General features: G+C 36.8%; 1 protein-coding gene across 1 annotated transcript in view; it reads left to right on the plus strand.

Annotated features, from left to right (window-relative positions):
- The first annotated feature begins 19,008 nt into the window (after positions 1-19,008).
- The window catches only part of LOC136343225 (uncharacterized), a 35,029-nt gene continuing 33,586 nt past the window's right edge, over positions 19,009-20,451 (plus strand). The window contains exon 1 of the mRNA XM_066289815.1: positions 19,009-19,956. Within this exon, the coding sequence (XP_066145912.1) occupies positions 19,194-19,956 (763 nt within the window). The 5' untranslated portion in view covers positions 19,009-19,193. The remainder of the gene's footprint in view (positions 19,957-20,451) is intronic.

The following is a 20,451-nucleotide window of genomic DNA, read 5'->3' on the forward strand; positions in this document are numbered from 1 at the left end:
AAACGTTGCTGGCACCGGCTTTAAAGCTGAAATCGTTTTGGGGAACTAAGGAAACACTCTCGAGTCTTTAAAACCGCAATAAAACCGTCGTCGCATTAATATTTTGTCGTCATTGAATAATGTCGGAAATTTACAGCCAACAAGCGAACAAGAAATTAATTTTTCCGTTCACTCAATCAAGTCCCAGACGCTCGAAATGCGACATTTTTGAGTAGCACCTAATTGATACCTGCCGACTGTCTGGCACTGGTGTTGACGCTAGCAGATGGGAGCTATTCCAGCAAAAATCGAACCCATAGACAATCTAATGGTTTCTGTGAAAAAGCGCCGAACGCTGTGGCTGTTGCTAATTGCTATTTGCAAGGAATTCTTACCCACTTTCACACCTCACACGCCAACCCATTTAAACGTCTTATTACACGTATTATTTGTGTTAATAATATACGCGATCTCGTCTGAGATCCTAAACACACAACAGGGCACGTTTACACCTACCTCTTACAATTAGGCACTACCTCATTGCAATGAAAGTGTAGGAGGTTCGTTGTTTAAAATGCGAAGTTTGAGAGTTAATTCAACTAATTGGGCCCAAAATGAGTGTTGGTTGGCAGTCGTCGTTGCTGTGACAGACAGTCGCTTATGGCCGACAAGAGACAGCAATTTGTTAAAGTAAATCGGCCATGACTCGTGTAGCTATCGTGTCTGCTCAGCTGTTTAACGAAACTCGTATGTCACTCATTTCCGATGCCTCCTGTGATGTCGCTCGACTTCTCTTCTGCTTGTTATTGTTATGTGCAAAAAGTTGGTTTATATGCAGACAAGATAATTTGTATGCTTAGCGGCACCCTTGATTATAGCCGTGGAGTTGCGGGGCCATACGTCTCCTTTCCAAGAATCTCTTTTAATAAATTACCATATTAGAGCGAGGGCTTAGCTGTGAGTTTTTTCTCGGTTGAGCTAAATTGAGTTGTAGGCTGGTAGGCGCTGCGAAACATCTGAAGGTGCAGCGCTTTTCCGGGCCACGAGTGCCCATCTTCATTAGTGACGATCTGGCGGGGAAGGGGGATATTTCGACCGCAGCCAGGGCCGGCCTTGGCACATCTGGGGCGAAATTTTCAAATCGGCGCCTCGCTTCCCCGAACAACGCCGCCGGGAATGTCCGTGGGTCTTCGTCCCAGGCCGTCGCCCGAGCTTTTCCGACCACGAGGCCCCGAACCAACGATTTTATCGATACGCTCGGCGGGTGTTTCGACAGCGTAAATGCCAACGTCTTGATAATTGTGTGAGCCAATGGGAAAATCCAAAAACACATCTGCCGTAACACGAAAAGTGAAGACTGAGGATACGATGAACTCACCACAGGCCCCAGTCGGCCCAAGCCATTTTTTTAAATCGCAGGGGTCGCGAATGTCGCCGGAAACCGTTCTAAATCAGCTTTTCAATGGTACCAAAGTTTCTGGAATTCCTCCCGCAAATGTAACCGATAGTACCCAAAATGCAAAACCCATAAGTAAGACACTTGCCCGCAGAATTAAATGGTTTTCAATCAGGAACGAATAAAAAAAGTGATAATTAATTCACAGTTTTATTGTGATTAAATCAAAGCATGAGCATTGCCGCTCAATATTAATAATGTTTTATAGTGGGTGTTCGTTATTTTCCGACCAAGCTTACGAACGATACTGGCATTCTTGATGCACATCGGCAAAAGTTTACCTAGGAATTGCGCAACGCTCAGTAATAATTCACTGTCTTAACTCTCTAATAGTTTCTGGTTGAATTTTGAACGCTACAGATTGCAAGCGCCCTCATAAAAAGAAATCTAAGGGCCTAAGATCGGGAGGCATAGGGGGCCACTCTAGCTCTCCGCTCCTATCAATTTATCTTGCGGGGCAATTGTTAACCTACCCCTGCCTGACGGGTCAAACAAAATGTGGCGATGCCCCATTCTGTTTAAGTCTTGTTAAATTTTTGTCGAGTTGTAATTCGCCATTTTCGTTCTGCTGACTCACTAGCTCATAGATTATCAATGGTTCAATAGCATTTTCTAAAACGTCACGGTAGATCTCATCATTCCAATTATCGTCAATAAAAAGAGTCCTACGACAGCATCTCCAAAGATCCTGGCCCAAACATTCAGTTTCTGTGGATACTGAACCATACTGTTCCTTCTCTCGTAACACGAAGGTTCGGATCACTCCATATTCTACAGTTCATTCATTAACCAAACAATAAGAAAACTTCTAATCTCATTATATCGAAAGTCATGTTTGTTTTATGGCTACATGATTAAAATATTATTCTTTCCATGGGCAGTGTATAGAATTAATGGAAACTAAAATAAATATGTCGAAAACATGATTGTGTAGTTGAAGTGTAAATCATGGGTGCGTGAGCTATGTGCCGGTGTTGAAAGGGTCATGAAGAATGGGTAGCGTATGGGGCGTGTGCTCATTGAATAAGGGCAATATATACACATTTCTGAAAACAAAAGTTATTATATAATTATTATTGTCGTTTAATTGTATTCTTAGGTACGGTTTAAGCCTTGGATGGTACGACTTGAGAGAATGGTTTCGTGAGCCGTACCTTTGTAGATTTTTAAGAAATTCATTTATTTTATAAGAAGCCAGAAATCCTCTTATTTTGTTATAATAACGAAAAACATTGTTTATAAAAGGTTTAAGTATCACATATAGTTTAAATTTATTTGATAAATCCTCATATTTGCAGGAGTTTTTTCTTAGGAGGTACAACTTGAGCCGATCTTCGTGACTTTCCTCTGTGTCTGGCTTTATAATTATAGAACATGCCAATACATAAAACTTACAGAAATATAAAAATCACATCCACTAAATATTATGTAATTATGTAACATAAAGAGATTTAAAGATGTGCTCGCAAAGGTAAAAACGACGATCAACCGTGGTTCCATTGTTTCGCCGTTCGTGAACACCTCAAGGGAATATGGTAACAGTTTATTGTTTCAGCCTCATATGCGGCCATAAAGTATGTATTTTATTGGAACTTTTACTGCACAGTTGTCACCAAGTCCCACTAACTATAGATACTTAAAATTAATAATTAGGCAACGTCTAAACATTCTTAACCACCGCAAATGTTGCGTTTGCCAATACTAATACTAAATACTCGAGAGGAAATACTAACTTATTGCTTAAATAATAATTAATTTTTTTTCCCAAAGATTGTTTATTTTGGGCAGGATTTACATACACAAAATATCCCCTACTCAGCTCAGGCGAAAATGGAAAGCGGGGTGATCCCTTCGTCGAAGGGTATATGAGGAACCAACAGCCGACTTTTGTTATAGAAGGAGCATCTTCTTCTTCATCAAGTCGTTTTCGACTGAAAAATGCTACCAAGAATGTAAGACTGAAAATTTCGGAAAACTCGCTTTGAGAAAATTTTATTTTTTTATATTCGGACACTTACCGTGTCTTGTAGTCTAAGTTGTTGCTAAAAAATTTCAACAGTACTATCAGAGAACAACTTAAATTCACTATGTTAAATAACCATTCTGCGTTCATCTTAGTTCCACTTTCCTCCGTTGCTCCAAGATTTTCCATCTTATAACATTTCGCACTTCATAAAACACATCTACAATCAAGTACATTTCTAACGCGGTACCGTTTCTTGAGTTCGCCTTATTTTCAAACGAGTGAAGAAGTGCCAAGTTATTCAAAACCACTTGTACAGAGAAAAACTGTATTTGGGAAAAAAATTGGGTTTGCTAAAAACACGTGAGTACGAAGATAATGCGGACACAATTGAAAAACTTGGCCATGGAATAAGTGCAGGTTGTGTCCAAATGGGTAATAGAAGAGGAGAGATCGGTCGTACTATTCTGACCATTCTTCGGGGGTGTAGAGTGCACTTACGCTAACAAGGAGGGCATTTCGAACAACATTTACGTCACAGCGTTTTATTCAATTTTTGAAAATACAGCTTTTCTGTGAGCAAGTGGTTTTCAATAACTGGCACCTCCCTCATTTTCTAGAAAGTAAAGGCAATCTCAGGACACGGTACCGCGGCAAAAAGGTACTGGGTTGTAAATGTTTTTCATGAAGTGTGAAATAGTTTAAGACTGGGAATCTTTTGAAGCAATGGACAGTGGAACGTTTAACAAAAAAAAAGCAATAAAAAAGTTCAGACCTCTGACAAGTGAGCAAAGTGGGAATAACATGACGTCACAACGGTTGTTGGAAATTTTAAGTGGTTAAGAAAGTTTAAGTGGTTTTCCAACGGTACTATTGGAATATTTGTGTCGACAATGTAAAGAAAAATACGGGGGCGTTTAGATCAAAAACACACGATAAGTCCTCAAAAATCAAAAAATGAAATTTCCCCAAAACTGGGCTGAGTTTTTCGAAATTTTCTATCTTACATCTTTGGTAGCATTGGATGCGTAGAACTACCTCCCGAAGCCTGGCTAAGCGGTACAGGGACACCCAGCATAATATTACGTTTCAATGCTCTATATTATGTACGAAGGAAAACGCTTCTCTCCGCCACTGACCACATCGTAACATATATAATTCAAATTCCCTTTATTGCGGAAAGTAGATTATTACGTGTAATGATAGCTTTTCGGAAACGCTGACCGAAATTAGCCACGATTTTGTTCCATTTAAAATTTACATTACTAGAGAGAAGGTGGGTAGATCGTTCAAGTTTTTACGTCTTCCAACGTCTGTAACTTAACATCTATGAAGATATAGTTCTAGTGCAATAATATATTTATGCCTGGGTAATAACGCTGCCACCAACCCACTTCTTTGTGTAAATTATTACGCTTTAAAATATCGAAAACAATAGCGTTCACCTCCGAACAATAAAACGTTTAGTTCTTGGTAGGTATGGCTAAATTGATGGCCTGTCTATATTCAATTTAGTATAATAATGGGCGTTTTACGGCGGCTTCAATTTCGTGTACAACTTAAGCGGGCCTCGGGAGTTATCCTGCGGTTAAAGGACAGGAGATTCGAGAACTTGGGCTTTTACCACCTTGTTTTCCATGTAATAACCCAATAAAAACTCGGATGATTAGAGTGGCATCGAAAATTAAAACTCACCCAAATTGGAAACATAAAACGTAAAATTCCGAACCGTTCGCTTAGGTGGTCACGACGTATAAAAACCCTGTTTCAAATTTACCCAATTTGGGATGGAATTTGTTTATGATGTGACAATTAGGATACAGTGGGCGGCGGCAATCTTCAAAGGTGCCGACAAAGACTGTAAAACCAGACTGAAATATTGTTGCCTAACAAGGAATTTGACTTCTTCTGTTTTTGCCGAAATAAGCAGGGGTGTAGATGGCCACTGATTGTCACTATGACTAATGATGAGCTCACCCCTAAAGTTCCTTAACTGGCACAAACTCTGACGTCGTTTGAAAAATTCCCCCGATATGTCAAAAGGTCATCCCGTCCGCCATTTTTGGCACACTTGAAAACAATTTATGTGTAAAGCACACCACTGCTTCCGCCCTCCTGGAAATAAGAAACACGCGTCAATTGGGCCACACTGTTTGTTTGCCAACTAACGATTAAACGTGATTTTACTGGGAAGTCAGGTTCCTTAGTTATAGGGTTTTTCATCCAGGACTAGTTGCCACTTTTAGCAAGTAGTGCGTTTTATTTGTATAGGACTGAGCCTATTTAAAACTAGCGCTTTTCGACAATTTATATCTAGCATTTAACACGTATTAACACTCTGTGAATCAAATTGCTAACAGTTTCCAATAATCGAAGGTGGATGTACTAGACGGTTTCAGTGTCAACGCAAAGCGAAATAAATTACAGAAAGGGGTCAAGGGCTTGACCATCGAAGGAAAAAGGGGCATCAGCTACAAGACAAGACATTGAAGCACTTCTAGGTTGGTCATCAGGTAAAGTCAAATTAAAGACATAGTTACATCATGGCCATTGTAAAAATAGGATTCAAAATTTAACCGAAATCACGCAGTAAATAACGTTTCATCAAAGTAACCTGACAAGTTAAGCGGTAATTTCAAATATCCAGTTATTTCTTCGGTTTAAAGGTTTATATCTTCAGTTTCAAACCAAAGATCGTAATATGTTTAGTGACAAAATGGCGAAGGATCAAACGCGTTCATTAAGTCGAATTGAAAAAAAAGAAAAAATGCTTGAATAAGTCAACTTTCGTTTATCATTCTACAAACATATTTTGGTTGGATAATATTAGCGAACACGTCACCATTGTGCCAGATATGACGTCAGTGTAAATTTTTTTAATGATAATCTATGTTTTTGACCATTTTATGTGAAATGGTGCACTTTTCTAACTGCAGGACATAAATTTTTTTATCATTTTACGTAACAAATATATTAATAATCTTTTAAAAGCATATGTTACTTTACGGTGCCCACGAACAAAAAATAAACATCCACTAAACAGATCGGGGTAGTTTTTTGTTGGTTTATTTGGTAGGTTTGTTTATTTATTTCTACAGAAAATGCATTTTTATTCGTTTAATACGCTGCAACTGGTCTGCACTTGCCCTGAAAATAGAGCAAGTGCGTACACGCCTGTTTAAAATGCTTTGGCGCCGTATATCATAGGTCAGGGGGCAAGAGCAGAATTACTAGTAATTCAGTTACAAATTAATTTTTACCGCATTAAAAAATCAGGTTTCTTTTAGAAGTTAGACATTTTTAAACAAAACAAGATTTTTTTTTAATTAAACGGTAAAAAGTTTGAAACGTACGACGTAAGTTACAAATGGTATAATATATATTTAATAATTGTACTGCGTTAAAAGCCATTTTGAAGAAAATTGTTAAATTTAATTTTGCAGATTAATAAGCATTATTAATCTTCGTCAACACACCTCTTATATTCGTATTGCTTCTTTTTTGGATCCCTATAACAAATGCGGCCCACCCACTGCATACAACTAACGCATTGAATCCATTATCGATGATCAATATAAAATCGAAAGTCGCATTAACAGATGGTACACAAGTTATTGTCGTTGTGAACATTACCAGAATTATGCTTGATGCGTTTCTTCATTCTGCTTTCATGCTTTGGTTGCTTGTCTCTAATGAAACTTTTTTTAATCCCTTTGACAGTTATTACCTTCCCCTCCCGATGCTACTTTTTCTTTTTCTTTCCAGCATTCAACCGCATATTTTACGTCACTGCAGTCAAGTATGCGCTTGCCCCATGAATAAATATATATTTTCGGACATGAGCAGACTAGTGTTTTTCTTAAAAAATATTAGAAAGCAATCTTCGTTTCTTTTTTTTTAATAAGCTTTAATAAAAATCTTTGTACTTACCAAAAATTACGATTCGTAACTGGATATTTCACTAAAAAACAAGACATTTTAGTTGGAACTTGTACACAAACCTTTGCTAAAGCGTAACCTAACTAATTTATTTATACAGAAGAAACCCAGAAATAATACACTTTATCTATGACGTCAGATTGAAATTACTATTAAGAAGATTTCTTATTTTGTTAACTAATACATTTTTAAGTATATTTTTATTACGCACTTACCCCGTTTACACACTTATCCCACTGCATCTCAAGAAAAAGAATTTAAATTATTTTCTGATTGGCTATGATGATACAGTGCAAACACAACAGGAGGTGTACATTGTATTTAACAACAAATATCTGAATAAACCGGGCCCGGATAGAAGAGATATTTTTGAGACTTTATCGAAAAATTTAATAGGTGCTTAGGTTAAAAATGTCGATTTTTTGCAAAATTTTAACGTTTTTTTCTATGACAAATTCAATTAGGATAATGATCACCATATTGGTCAGCGTTAGCAATAATTTTTTCCCATCTTTCTGTCAAAGAATAGATTTCATGTCAAAATAATTTTTTGGTTTTTGGGGATAACCAATTATCAAGCCAAATTTTTATTTGTTCGTAAGAATAGAAATGTTGTTCTCTAAGCGCGTTTTGCATTCATCGGAATAAATGATAGCTCGAGGGGGCTAAATCCGGGAAGTATGGCAGATGAGGTAGGACGTCCCATTTAAAATTTTCCAAATATTTTTTTGCCGATTTTTCAACATGAGGCCGAGCATTATCTTGTCGGGAAATACCTCTATCGCGTTTTTGGTCACAATCCGGCCTTTTTCCTTTAAAGCTCGATTTAATTTTACCAATTGTTTTCGCCATTAATCGCCAGTAATCGTTTTGCCAGATTTCAGCAATTCGTAAAACGCAACTTCTCTATTATCTCACCAAATGCACAGTAAGACTTTCTTTCCGTGGATATTGCGTAGCGGTTGTGATGTTGCTGATTGACCTGTATCTACCCATGATTTTTTGCGATTTAGATTGTCAAAATAAATGCATTTCTCATCACCTGTAATAACTCGATGTAAAAAACCCTTTCGTTTCTACCTGCCAAGCAAACCTTCGCAAATGGCTTTTTTTCTTTCGATGTCTTGTTCCTTTAATTTTTATGGCACCCAGTTTCCTTCTGAATTTTTCTCGAAGCATGCACCTGTTCAGAAAAAAAACGTCTTTTACTGGTAAAAAATCGCCATATTCAAAGCTACGAGAACTATGTTTATTGCACAGTGGCAATTAGTAGCGAACTGGTTTCGAATGCGCTATGTTTACCTTTCAAGACACTATCAATATCGTTAGTTTGTATTAACAAACGAATTAGTAACACAATCTCTTAGGAAAATCGACATTATTAGCCGGGGCACCTATTATTGTGTAACATAGTATAAAAGTTTGTTTTGTACGTAGAAGAGTTCACCCTTTCACGTAAAATTACTGAAAAGAGGGGGTAACCTTAAAAAAAATTAACGATCTGGAACAATGATGACGTCACAGCTAATATCATGCAACCAAAGTAATTTTTAATTAGTGTCTAAGCATTTTTTTGATTATTTTAGCTCAAGACCAAGGAAATGAGTTTGTACTAAACTTCATGTTCACACTGAATATGTAAATATTATCTTTTGATATGTTATCCAAATGAAGCTCTCCCGAATCTTGGAATGCGCTTCACACCAGAGAATCATCCAGGAAGCGCATTAGCCCCGTACCATGCGAAAGCCGCAGCGATTTAGATTCTCCAACAATGAACAAAAGAAACCACCTACACCACTGACCAAGAGCTATTACACTCCTTCCTGGCTTTCCTCTGAATAAATAAATAGCTCCATTTAAGATATCTACAATCATACAAAAGCAATATAGCCCTAAATTGCCAGCTAATACACCCAATCCTGAATTCCTAATGTCCATGTATGTAAATCAGATAAGGCGAATTATTGATAGAATGATAGTAGATTTCCACCCTTTTGTATAGCGGCCATCATTAGGACATAACGTTCGACTGTTTAGCATGGCTTTTATTTAAATAACGGGCCTACCCCTATATTACTGATATCGTTATTAAATGGGAGTTCCATACGAGGCAGTATAATAAATTGGGGCGGCTGATGGCAATTAGGGCAATTGTTGTCCAATAATGTAATATTATCGAAAGGGAAGCCATTGCGCGATATGGAATCGATATGGAATTTTATGGGGCTCGCGCGATTTGATATATTGGTATTTAATGTTGGAATTGGAGGTTTAAAATATCTGGTCTTGTAAAATTGGCGATATATCTTAACAAAACAAATCCGGCAATAAAGTCGTTTGGCGTTCATTATAAAGCAAAAAGCTCAACTTGTTAACGTTCTCTGTAATTAGGTTCTCTCGCTGTTTCGGTCGTACCGCTTCCCGTCCTTTTCTCACCCACGTACCTCAGATGGTAAGATCTCGCGTGGTGGGCGATACCTTTATTATTTAATGGAACACCCAGCGCGAGTTGGCGGTGTCTTTGAAATAAATGACGGTCGTTGAATTTGATCGTGCGTGGCGCTAGGGATGTTTTCTTTGGAGAGTTGCGTTATCGACAAAAACACTGTGGACTGCCAGACTTACAAGAAACGTAATAACATGTTTTCATTGCCAAATTTTCTTTGGTGTCATCCCGCATGTGGCTTTAGCCAACCGATCGCGGTAATTAATTCTCATTACGTTTTCGCTGTAACAGACTAGATAACAGATTACACATCTGCTGAACTGTTACGTTAGGCGGTAATTTATTGTTTTCGAAGTTGGCAATTAGTGCGCCAAGCGGACACGGTCTTGACTACGAAGGTAGTTAAGACTATAAGGTGATGGTTAGATATAAATACATCTCGTTGGTACGGGGCTTCGTTAACGAAGCATCTTGGCCGTGGCAAATTTCGCTTCCAAAACAAACTTTTCAATGTGCGATTATCTCTTTGGATGTGAAAGATACGTGCTGAAGAAAAAAAACCGACTTATATGATGGCAAAACTTGAGGTGCATGTCATGGTAAAAATAACTAATCAGTAAATGAGAACGTTGTACGTGAAAATGCCTCGTAACGCGAGACGATGGACCGGATGAATCTGAGGCAAGTGTTTTCTCTTGATGCGAAATTTTATATTCGGTTGAAAATAAAAGCTTAAAACCAGCATATAGACCAAATAGGAAATACAGGGTGTTCCAGAGTGAGAGCATCAACGCTAAGTCACAAATTCCTTGGTCAAAATATATCGATTCATGGTAATATACCGGGTGATTCAAGAAGGTGGCTGGCCTTTATGATTTTTTTGTTTTTAAACTTAGAAAGTTCAAATCTGAAGGGAAGCTATATGAAAATAGAGCCGATTGATCGAAATCGATGGTGTTCAACTAACGCTTTCGGTAGAGCCGCAAATAACCCCAACTTTCGATTTTTAAATGTAATGCTCTATAAATGTCTACTTTTTTGGAACCGAGAAGTCATCTTTTATGTCACTTCAGAAAAAATATATATTTTATGTGCTTCTTTCGTTTCGGGCTACGCCACTGAGGTATACGTATTAGGTACAATTTTAGGCCAGTATTACGGAGAAAAATACTAATTTGTCATTTTATTGAGAACTTTTTCTTTTACAAGCAATTTAAATATCAAAAAACAGTTTTTCGTAACTCATCTTCCGTTCTTCAAATGGCAACATGGTGGCTCACTGAGATTTTCTAAAAGACTATGTTTTTCTGAATTTTTTGATACCAAACATAATGTATGTTCATTTAGAAATGAACCGTTGATTTATTAAAAACATTGAAATTTAGGAAAAATACTTCTAGATGACAGAACAAAAGAATAAAATATTTCTAATTATAGAGATGTTTTATTAAATTATATAAACCGGAAGTTTTTTTCCCTCATGAAGACGGTTGTTTTTTTCCATGAAATTCTCAGTCTATTACGCAACTTTTTTACCTCTTATTAAATTTTGATTTGGAGCCTCAATTAGTCGAAAAAAATGTAAATCTTTATTTCGATTTCTAGACTATATCTCTAAAAAGAGGGAATTTCGTATATAACCATATCACCATGAATCGATATATTTTTGACCAAGGTTTATGTGCTTAGGCAGTGATCCCCTCATTATGGGGCTCCTGTATATTACAATAACCAAGGACACAGCACGTGTAGTATATGACAAAAAGACAAACCTGGTTGTGAAAAGACTTCAGAAGCTAACGGACAAAACAATTTCATGGTTCTACAAATGGAGATTAACATCTAATGCTAATAAAAACCAACTTTTACTTTCAAACCACAAAGTTAAACCAGACTCTCCTACAATAAGAGCCGATGGCCAGATTACCCAAGCAACGAATGAGATCAAATACTTAGGAATAACAACTGATTCAAAATTAATTTTGTTTTTAACATTTAAGAATTACCAAAACAGAAATCGCTAGAAGAGCGAAACACTTTCAATCACAGACATATACAAGGTGTCTTTGTAACTCTGTTATAAGGCGATATTTCCGTTACATTTAGAAATACTCAAAAATGTTTTGGGGAAAATTGTTTGGTTTGATGAAACGCATTAGGTGGTGGGACTTTACTGTGTTTACCATTTCGGATTATACCGGAAGGGAATGTCAACATCCTTATTTCAAAAGGGACACCCTATATACTTTTACATATATTTTTCGATTCTACATATTAAAGTGATTAAATAATTATTAGATCTCCCTAATCTTAGACCATACATTCAAATGCCATATGCGATTTTTGACTGCGTAGAAGTCAGGCGCATGCTCGTAATTTTATGTGCATTTTCTTAAAACATCTTTTTTGAAAAATGTAAAATTTTTGACAGTTTTAATAGGTAGTCTAATGAAATTGTTATAAACAATTTTAAACGAAATTGGATGAAATTTCAATAACGAAAAGTCAATAAACACAAAGAGAAATTTCCACTTAAACATTCCAGAATAGTTTTCTTTCCAAAACCAAATTCAGTTTGCATGATAATGCCTATACAAGTGACTACGACTACTGACCTTTTTCTTTGACTTTGACTTTTTACGAAAAACGAGCCAAATTATTTACAAAGCTAACAACGATATTGCGAATTATTATCATTCAGTATTAAAACATGTAAATTTGATTAAAAACGATTAATCATTCCCTAGACATTTTACTAGTATTAAAAAAGTTTAAACTAAATTACAGGCGTGTTTCTGAGTTTTTCGCAGCCAAAACTCGCATATGGCGTTCAAGTATTTTTTCAATTATGTAAAGTTTAGGGATCGGGAGACCTAATAATTATATAAACACTTTAATGTGTGAAATTTAAAAAAGCAAAAATATACAGGCTGTCTCGTTTGAAAAGAGAAAATGGACATTGACTTCCGGTGTAACCGGAAGTAAGAAAAACAGTGCAATTCCACTACGTAATTGCATTTGGCATACACATACAACTTTTTTACAGAAATACAAAGTGAGTTAGTCCCTATTTGAAATTCAAACAACGTAATAATTTTAAAAAAATAAGCAAATGTGGCATACCATTGTTCTACCTCAAAGCTCTACCGTCCTCTTATTTTCAGAAAAATAAATAAACTGCAGCGTAAATTAGCAGTAAATTGAGGGTGCATTTTTTATTATAAAAATCAAACATTTTATGGCGTTTTTTGATGCGCTCGCGCAGTCGTGCAACATTCCCTATAATTAAGAAATACTCACAATGTGCTCCCTAAACTGCTTAACAATGAGATTCACTGTAACGCAATCTCTCAGCGAAGTTTTCTAACATTTAACGAGTAATCAAGTAGCATTCTTGAAGAGTCCGGGTCTCCTCATATACTGTGTTTCCCGATATAACAGGCCAATCGGCTCATCGCAAATTCTTTGAGCATAGAAAGATCCAAAGGTGATAAATTTCAAATTACATTTCACGTTTTTAAAGCTTGAAGAGATGCAGAGTGCGTGCAAGCAATTGCGAAATTTATTTACGTAGAAAATTCTCCACTTAATATCGCAAAAAGTGTAAGAGTTATGAGGACAATTGAAGTTAACAAATGCGAAAGTTTTGAGCGGATAAATATAAGTGCAAGAAAAGTAAGCGACAAGTCAGGAAAAGGAATCAGATGGTAAAGTAGAACTGGAAACAGAATTTTGGGCAATATAGAAACATGTGTATCTATTTAGTGGCTTCATCAGGCATGTGTGCGAGGAAATTAGGTAAGCACGCATCGCATGTTCAAAAATTACGCACATTCTAACATAACCTAAAAATAATCAAAGAACGATACCTTGAGGTTTCGACTTTGGATATTAATTCCGAATAAACACGCCAAAACTCTAAATTTCGGAAATATCCGTAAAACCACAAACTTGTACAACTGACGCTGATGGTTTCTTAATAAACAACTGTAAAATTTATACGCTTCGTATATAGAATATTCTGGTGTCAAGTGGCCCCTTTTTCTGAGTGTTAAGAATATTTTCTATACAACATATAAATGAACGATCGACCATGGTGGCAGCTGGGCACAGACAAAAGGTGTCTTAATAATTATAGGTGCCCCTCAGACCCCACACTTCGCTCACGCCCTAAATGGCTTTTTCCCTTTACAGGGCGTTATTTTATTAAAATTACCACCATTCTGCGTGTCATAAACAGTATTTATAATGTTTTTTGACCGCGTACTGCAATAACGTAAAGATTGTTTTTTGATTAAAAAGGATGCAGCATGACTTACTGATTGATGAGAAAGTCTTTTACTCTGCTTGTATATTACTGTAATAACTTCACCAGGGAAAACAGCATGGCGAACCGAGGCTCTTGGTAATTAATGACTAGAAATTTATATCACTCCACTTAATGAAAAAAATATGCAAATACATCATAGAACGAACATCAGTCCCACTAGAGCGATTCGACATGGGTGTTGAAATAATTTGTGTGAATTTCCTTAAGACAGGCGTTAAAAATCCAGCCCCGATGGCTTATTCCGGATGTCACCCCACAACAATATCTCTATTAGCCATTGTACCCGAGTCTATTAACTTGTATTTATGAAAGACCTTTTGTGCCCCATTCAGGCTACCCATAAAGGTATTACCACTGAGCAGAAGCCAGGTCATATTGTAACGTTTAAAATATCCCTTTGGGCTTCTGTCGGCTGACGATGCTTGGATCGATGATTCTTTTCGAATTTGTTTTTCTTTCATCTGTGATTTAGAATTTTATTTTGATAGTTGTCCTAGATATTGCCGGAGACAGAGAATGCGGCTTTAACTATTATCCACCATATCAAATTAATTAATTAACATATGGTACAGAAACTTTGATTTAGGTGTGTATTAGGATCTTGGAAACTGTAAGAGATTCGGGGACGGGCAGTTTTGTCAAATTGATGTTCTTAAACCTCAATCGTACGCCAGAAAGTCATTAGGAATCCTCTTTGTTATTCTTTTATTTGTGCTTTCTCATTTCTCTATTCGGCTGCTACGGGTTAGTCATATGATCCTATAAAGGATTACCTCGAATTAAGTCTCCTGATAAACAGGTTTAAAAGGAAAATAAACACATTTTTTTGGATAGTTTTTGCAACAAAATCCGCAGTTGTGATTTTTGAGCCACCTACAAAAACTTCACGGTGCGTGATGCAAAATAAGTTTTTTTTTTTATTAGGAGTTGGAGCAATCAATATACCAAATAGTAAAAATTACATCAACATAATTTTTTTACTCAATTAAAATCACAAAAGTGTTTTTAGATTTTATCCTATGGCCGACCACCGCTCGTACCCTTCTTCAGAACTTCAGAAGGGCGTTGTCAAAGGGACACGAGTGGCAAGCCATTGAGGCAAGTGATATTGGGGCATGAACTTTCGTCTGAGACTGCATAAAAATTTATTTCATCATAGACGGAAGTGATATAATTGCAAAAAAAAAACAGAAATGCTTTGTGGAAGAAATATTTATGTAGCTGTAAGGTGTGCAAGACTTATTATTTCAAAATCTCTCATGAGAAGTAGGGAGTTTAAAATGTTATGTTTAAATGTTTTCCTCTGAAATATCACGGGAAAATATTACTGGCAGACACATTAACTCAAATATCTTGAAAATGAATTCTGAAGAGCTGTGGATGGAATCAAATTGCTCGATTCAATAATATATCTGCCAGCCATTGTAATACAAGGATAAATAATTCAGCTATTATTCATGACATTTGCCAAAATACCATAAAGATAGTTTTTCTAGACGGTTGAAAACGGATCTTCAAATTGGAGTCAGACGTAGACGTCTTTTTTATGCTCCGACTATAGCGAGGGATCCGGCCAATAAAGGTATGACATAGCTATTCTTTCCAATACTTCAGGATCTTATCATAAATGAGCTTATCAATGAGCATACTTGACATTAACTCATAAATGTTAACTATGCTCCTGTGGAGTTTCGTTAATAATGAGCCTTCTGGTGCTCTTTCGAAGGGAGATGCAGGAAGTGTTTCGATAGAAATTTTCATTGAAACTACTAAAATGTATGTATGTGTCAGTTTCTACTTTGTGTGTATGTAAACGTATATACAGAGAGTGGGCTTTTTAAAAGTATAATTACCAATATCTTGAAAATCATGCTGGCAATAGAAAAATCTAAAAACACGTCTATCATAATATGAGAGGGGAAAATAATTGAGAGTATGATGAACTCCCTACCCTCTACCAAATGCATCCCAGTCACCCCAAGTAATTTGTTTTTAATAGCATGGGCATGGTTGAGGCGTATCGTCGGAAAGCATTTTTAATAAGTTTTTCAATGGTAACAAAATTTCTGAAATTTCGCCTTTAAATGTATCCGATAATGCCTAAAACACTTAGGCGTAAAATTAAATGGTTTTCAATTAGAAACAAGTAATAGAACCGACAATTATTTCAAAGTTTTATTATAATAAATCAAGGCGTAAGATTTGCCTCTTAATATTGATAGTTTTTGTGATAAGTGTTCGAAATTTTGTCCATTATTTTCCATGCGAACTTGTAACTCTTGCAGAGAAATCTCCTTACAAACGATATTTATATTCTTGATGCATGTTGAGAAAATGTTTCTAAGGAACTGAACAACTCTCGATGATAATTTGCTGTATTAATTCTTCAATTGGTTGGGTTTTGAACGCTACAAATTTCAAGTGCTTCCACAAAAAGAAATCCAACGGTGTAAGATCGGGAGACCTAAGGGGCAATTCTATCGCTCCGCTCCTTTCAATCCATCTTGCGAGATAATTGATAACCAGCCACTGCCTAAAGGATAAAACAAAATGTGGCTTTACCCCATTATGTTTTAATCTTAGTAAATTTTTGTCTAATTGTAATTCGCCATTTTCGTTATGCCGACTCTCTAGCTCATACCATACATATTTAAAAAAACATGACTTGGAATATCTGGGGTGTATTTGGTACCTTCCAATTGTATTATGTTATACGTGTTTTTGGACTTTTTCACTACTGTCATAATTTTCAAGATATTGACATTTATACTTTTAAGAAACCCACACTGCATGTACGTATGTTTACAATATACGGAAGTTGTGTGTTAGAGTCCAATATGAAGCTTTAAGCTACGGATTTAATGCAGAACATTCGTCTATAAAAGTTCCAATCTCTGGGAACTTCCATAAAAAATTTAAGCATCCTTTAGATTGATGATAAGAGGGCAATTTTGACGCAAAAGTTATATCGCAACCTTTACCCTCTTAAGCGGATAATGAATTCAATTCGGGTCATTTTGTAAATTCCAAATCTTGGTAAACACCCTCGGAACACATAATTTTTTGGTGTGTTTATCATCAAAAAATGATTCTTAAAAAAATTTTTGTAAATAAATACCATGCAGGTAAAATCGCGAAATGGGCCAACTTAGAATGCTGTTCTTAGAAGTGGAAGGTTCTGCGATGAGTGGCTTTATGATGCTTAACTAGTGGCCCATTTGCGACTTAATCTGCATAATCGAGATTGTGACGCAAATTAAGAAATTAATTGAGCGAGGCTGATTTTTTTGGTCGAAAACAGCCATATTTATTTTACCAACCAATCGAATTACAAACTGTGTTTTATAATTCACCTTGTATAGATTACTTATTAATATTCATTTAAATTCTACTTTAGTAAATATTACAAGAAAATATAAAAAGTCTACAATACAATAAAATTTTCTTACACCAAAAGACAGTGGAAAAGTAGCTTATTATAGAACACAACAATAGTTGGCCAACGAGAAGTAGTGGTAGTAAATGAATATAGTAGTACTGGCCAGTCATGGAAAACCAAACTGATCACGAATATTTTTTTGGGTTTTCCACCTGTAGATCTCATGGTTATGCTTTTACTTTGAGATTTTGGAGCTGAAATAGGTTTCTTTCAATATTATTAAAACGTAACAATTAATTCAACCAAAATTTGTTATAATGATTAATATTTTCAAAAAAAAATTTAATTAATCTCTGATTTAATTCAGAAACTCAAGTCTTGACGAAGTCATATACCTAGAAGGGTACAATTTCTCGAAAGGGCACAAGACTCGCACAAAATCCCACAATTAATGTCTTTTTAGGATAAGAGGGACCGACCATGTTGCCATCACGAAACATCAAAAGATTTAATAAGTTAATTAAAAACGCTTCAGCGATTTACCTTATGGAGGCCCCATTCGCCACACCTAATCTTGTCTCTCATGTAAATGGTAACATCCAGTGGTGTAGATGTTAGCAAACGATATTACTTCCCGATAAAAACTCGTGTTTGCCTCGAATTGATGTGCTGAGTGAAGTGAATGATGTAGTAAAAACGAATAAAACTTTTTTTCAAATTACGTCTGCTGGTAATGTGGAAAGTGTAAGAAGTAACCTCCAAAATTGCAGCTACAAAGTGAAATATAGAATTGCTCCCTTGTTCTCCCTACGGCAATGGAGTGTCGTTGCACGTACTTGTCAGCCATATCGGATTTTCGTTCCCGAACTAGATTACCAACTGTCGTAGGCAAGAGGATAACGTGACAAATAGACCTAATGAGATTAGGGTTATTGATTACCACAATCCCTTAGAAAAGGGGAAACTTGTCCGATGTTAAATTATGCCGCCATGTGGGTTTTTGCCTGGAGTGTTATAATTCTTACCAATGGAAAGTCATCCGGCGAACTGTTAATACCAAACCACTATTGGGTGCGTTTATATTGCAGATAAATTAATTTGTCGAAATGTTAATTCGGTCCCACAGCATGCTAAATTAAATCGCTCCCCCTCATAAAGCACTGGAAATTTACGCGAGCAATAAAGAAGTTAAAGTGTAAAAACTCATAAAGCAAAATAATTTACATTAAACACATGCTAAACAACCTCCTAAAACAAAATCTCATTTATCTCCCCCGAAACAAATTGTTAAGCGGCAATGTACAAATTGGACAGTTGATTGGTGGGACGAAACTCAGGACGAAATGGATTTAAGCTCCTCCTCTGTCCAATCGGTCCAGAGGACGGCATTACTACAAAGGAGGCTATGGCTAATGCGCAATGGCCATTGGATCGGAGCGAAGCCGTCAGGGCGGAGCTTACTAAAGAGATCCTGTCGAGTAGATTGGCAGAAGAACCTTCACTTGTTACCAGATCTGTTAAAGATATACCAAGTCGTATCACGTGTGCACTCAGATTTTTCGGGCTTATTTTGACGTGTCTAGGCGCTGATTAGTTTGTGTACTAGTGTGCTAAGTAGTTGCATGATGCTCATGGTACCTCAAAAATGCTTGTTCAGTGACTACAAAGACCTTTGTGCTTTAGCTCTTTAAGCAGAAAATGCAAGATATAGACTCTACATCGCCGAAGAGTATTCCCAACGAAATGTCTCCATACTTAGGATCCAGATACCAGAGCCCAATCACCTCCAGATCGCCTAGTCCTGTCCTCATGGATACTTCGTCGATACAAGAGCCGAAATATGCATCTGATGATGAAATCAGTGTGGGCTGTCCTAGTCCAGCCATTCGCTCTCCCGTATCTTTGAAAAGGTCACGAGAGCCCACTCCAGAAAATTATAAATGTCCAGATTCGGACGCGGAAGACTACTTCGAACCCCTCAAAAAGCTTAAAATGATTGAAACAAGCCGACGGATCATTTCTCCAACGGTAGAGGTCGAGGAGAGACAGGACGGTGTGAAAAGTTTTTCCATAACAGACATTTTAAATCATAAACCCTCAAAGCCTCAGTGCACGCGAATAGTGCGCCCCTGGGACATAGATCCAGCGGAAGTGGAGGCCCATCACCAAAGACTGGAAACGCTCCATAGACATTTGAAAGTGCAACAGCAACTGGCGTTGCTGAGGCCGGAATTCATGGGCTTTAACGCGAGTTACACGTCAGAAACTGGAAGTGATCGGTCATCAAGTGTGGCTAGCGACTGTTGTTCACCGGACATTGTTCCAACTGCCATCCAAAGGCAGAGGCACCAACAGCAACAGCAACACGGAAAACAAGGGGGTCCTGGAGCTACGCCTTTGGACGCACTGTTTCAGATGACGTCGAAAACTTTTGATTCTTCGACAGGTGAATCGAGTGCAGGTAAGGAATAATTGTAATAATTTTGATGTGCGATGAGCAGTAGGAGTATCAAAGGCAGTGAATCTAATTGAATTAAAAAAAAATCGGTTGCGCTAGGCTATGACCTGATGTGGTATATCAATTAGAGCAATTTTTTAGGGTCATTTACACCGTTTTTTTCTTAAAGTTAAGTTGAGGCAGACTAAAATACATTCCTATCAGATTAATCCAGCATTTTTTGAGAGCATTTTTGAATGCAACCCTACGCATGAACGCAGATTTTGAGTTTAGAACTTACCAGAACTGACCTAAACAGAAATATTTCTGGAGAATTTCTTAGAAGCCGACTCGTAAAGGCACTTGACCTGAAGAGGAAGTTTACAACTCTGGAAAGTTTACTTCAATATTTTACTGAAGTGGTCTCAATACATCTTAGCAACGTTATCCGCCGCTTAGTAAGGTCTGAACTCGATCGCAACATTCCTAATTTCTCTTTAATTTAATAGTTATGTGAAA

This window comes from Euwallacea fornicatus, chromosome 14 (genome assembly GCF_040115645.1).
Source record: "Euwallacea fornicatus isolate EFF26 chromosome 14, ASM4011564v1, whole genome shotgun sequence".
Taxonomy (NCBI): domain Eukaryota; kingdom Metazoa; phylum Arthropoda; class Insecta; order Coleoptera; family Curculionidae; genus Euwallacea; species Euwallacea fornicatus.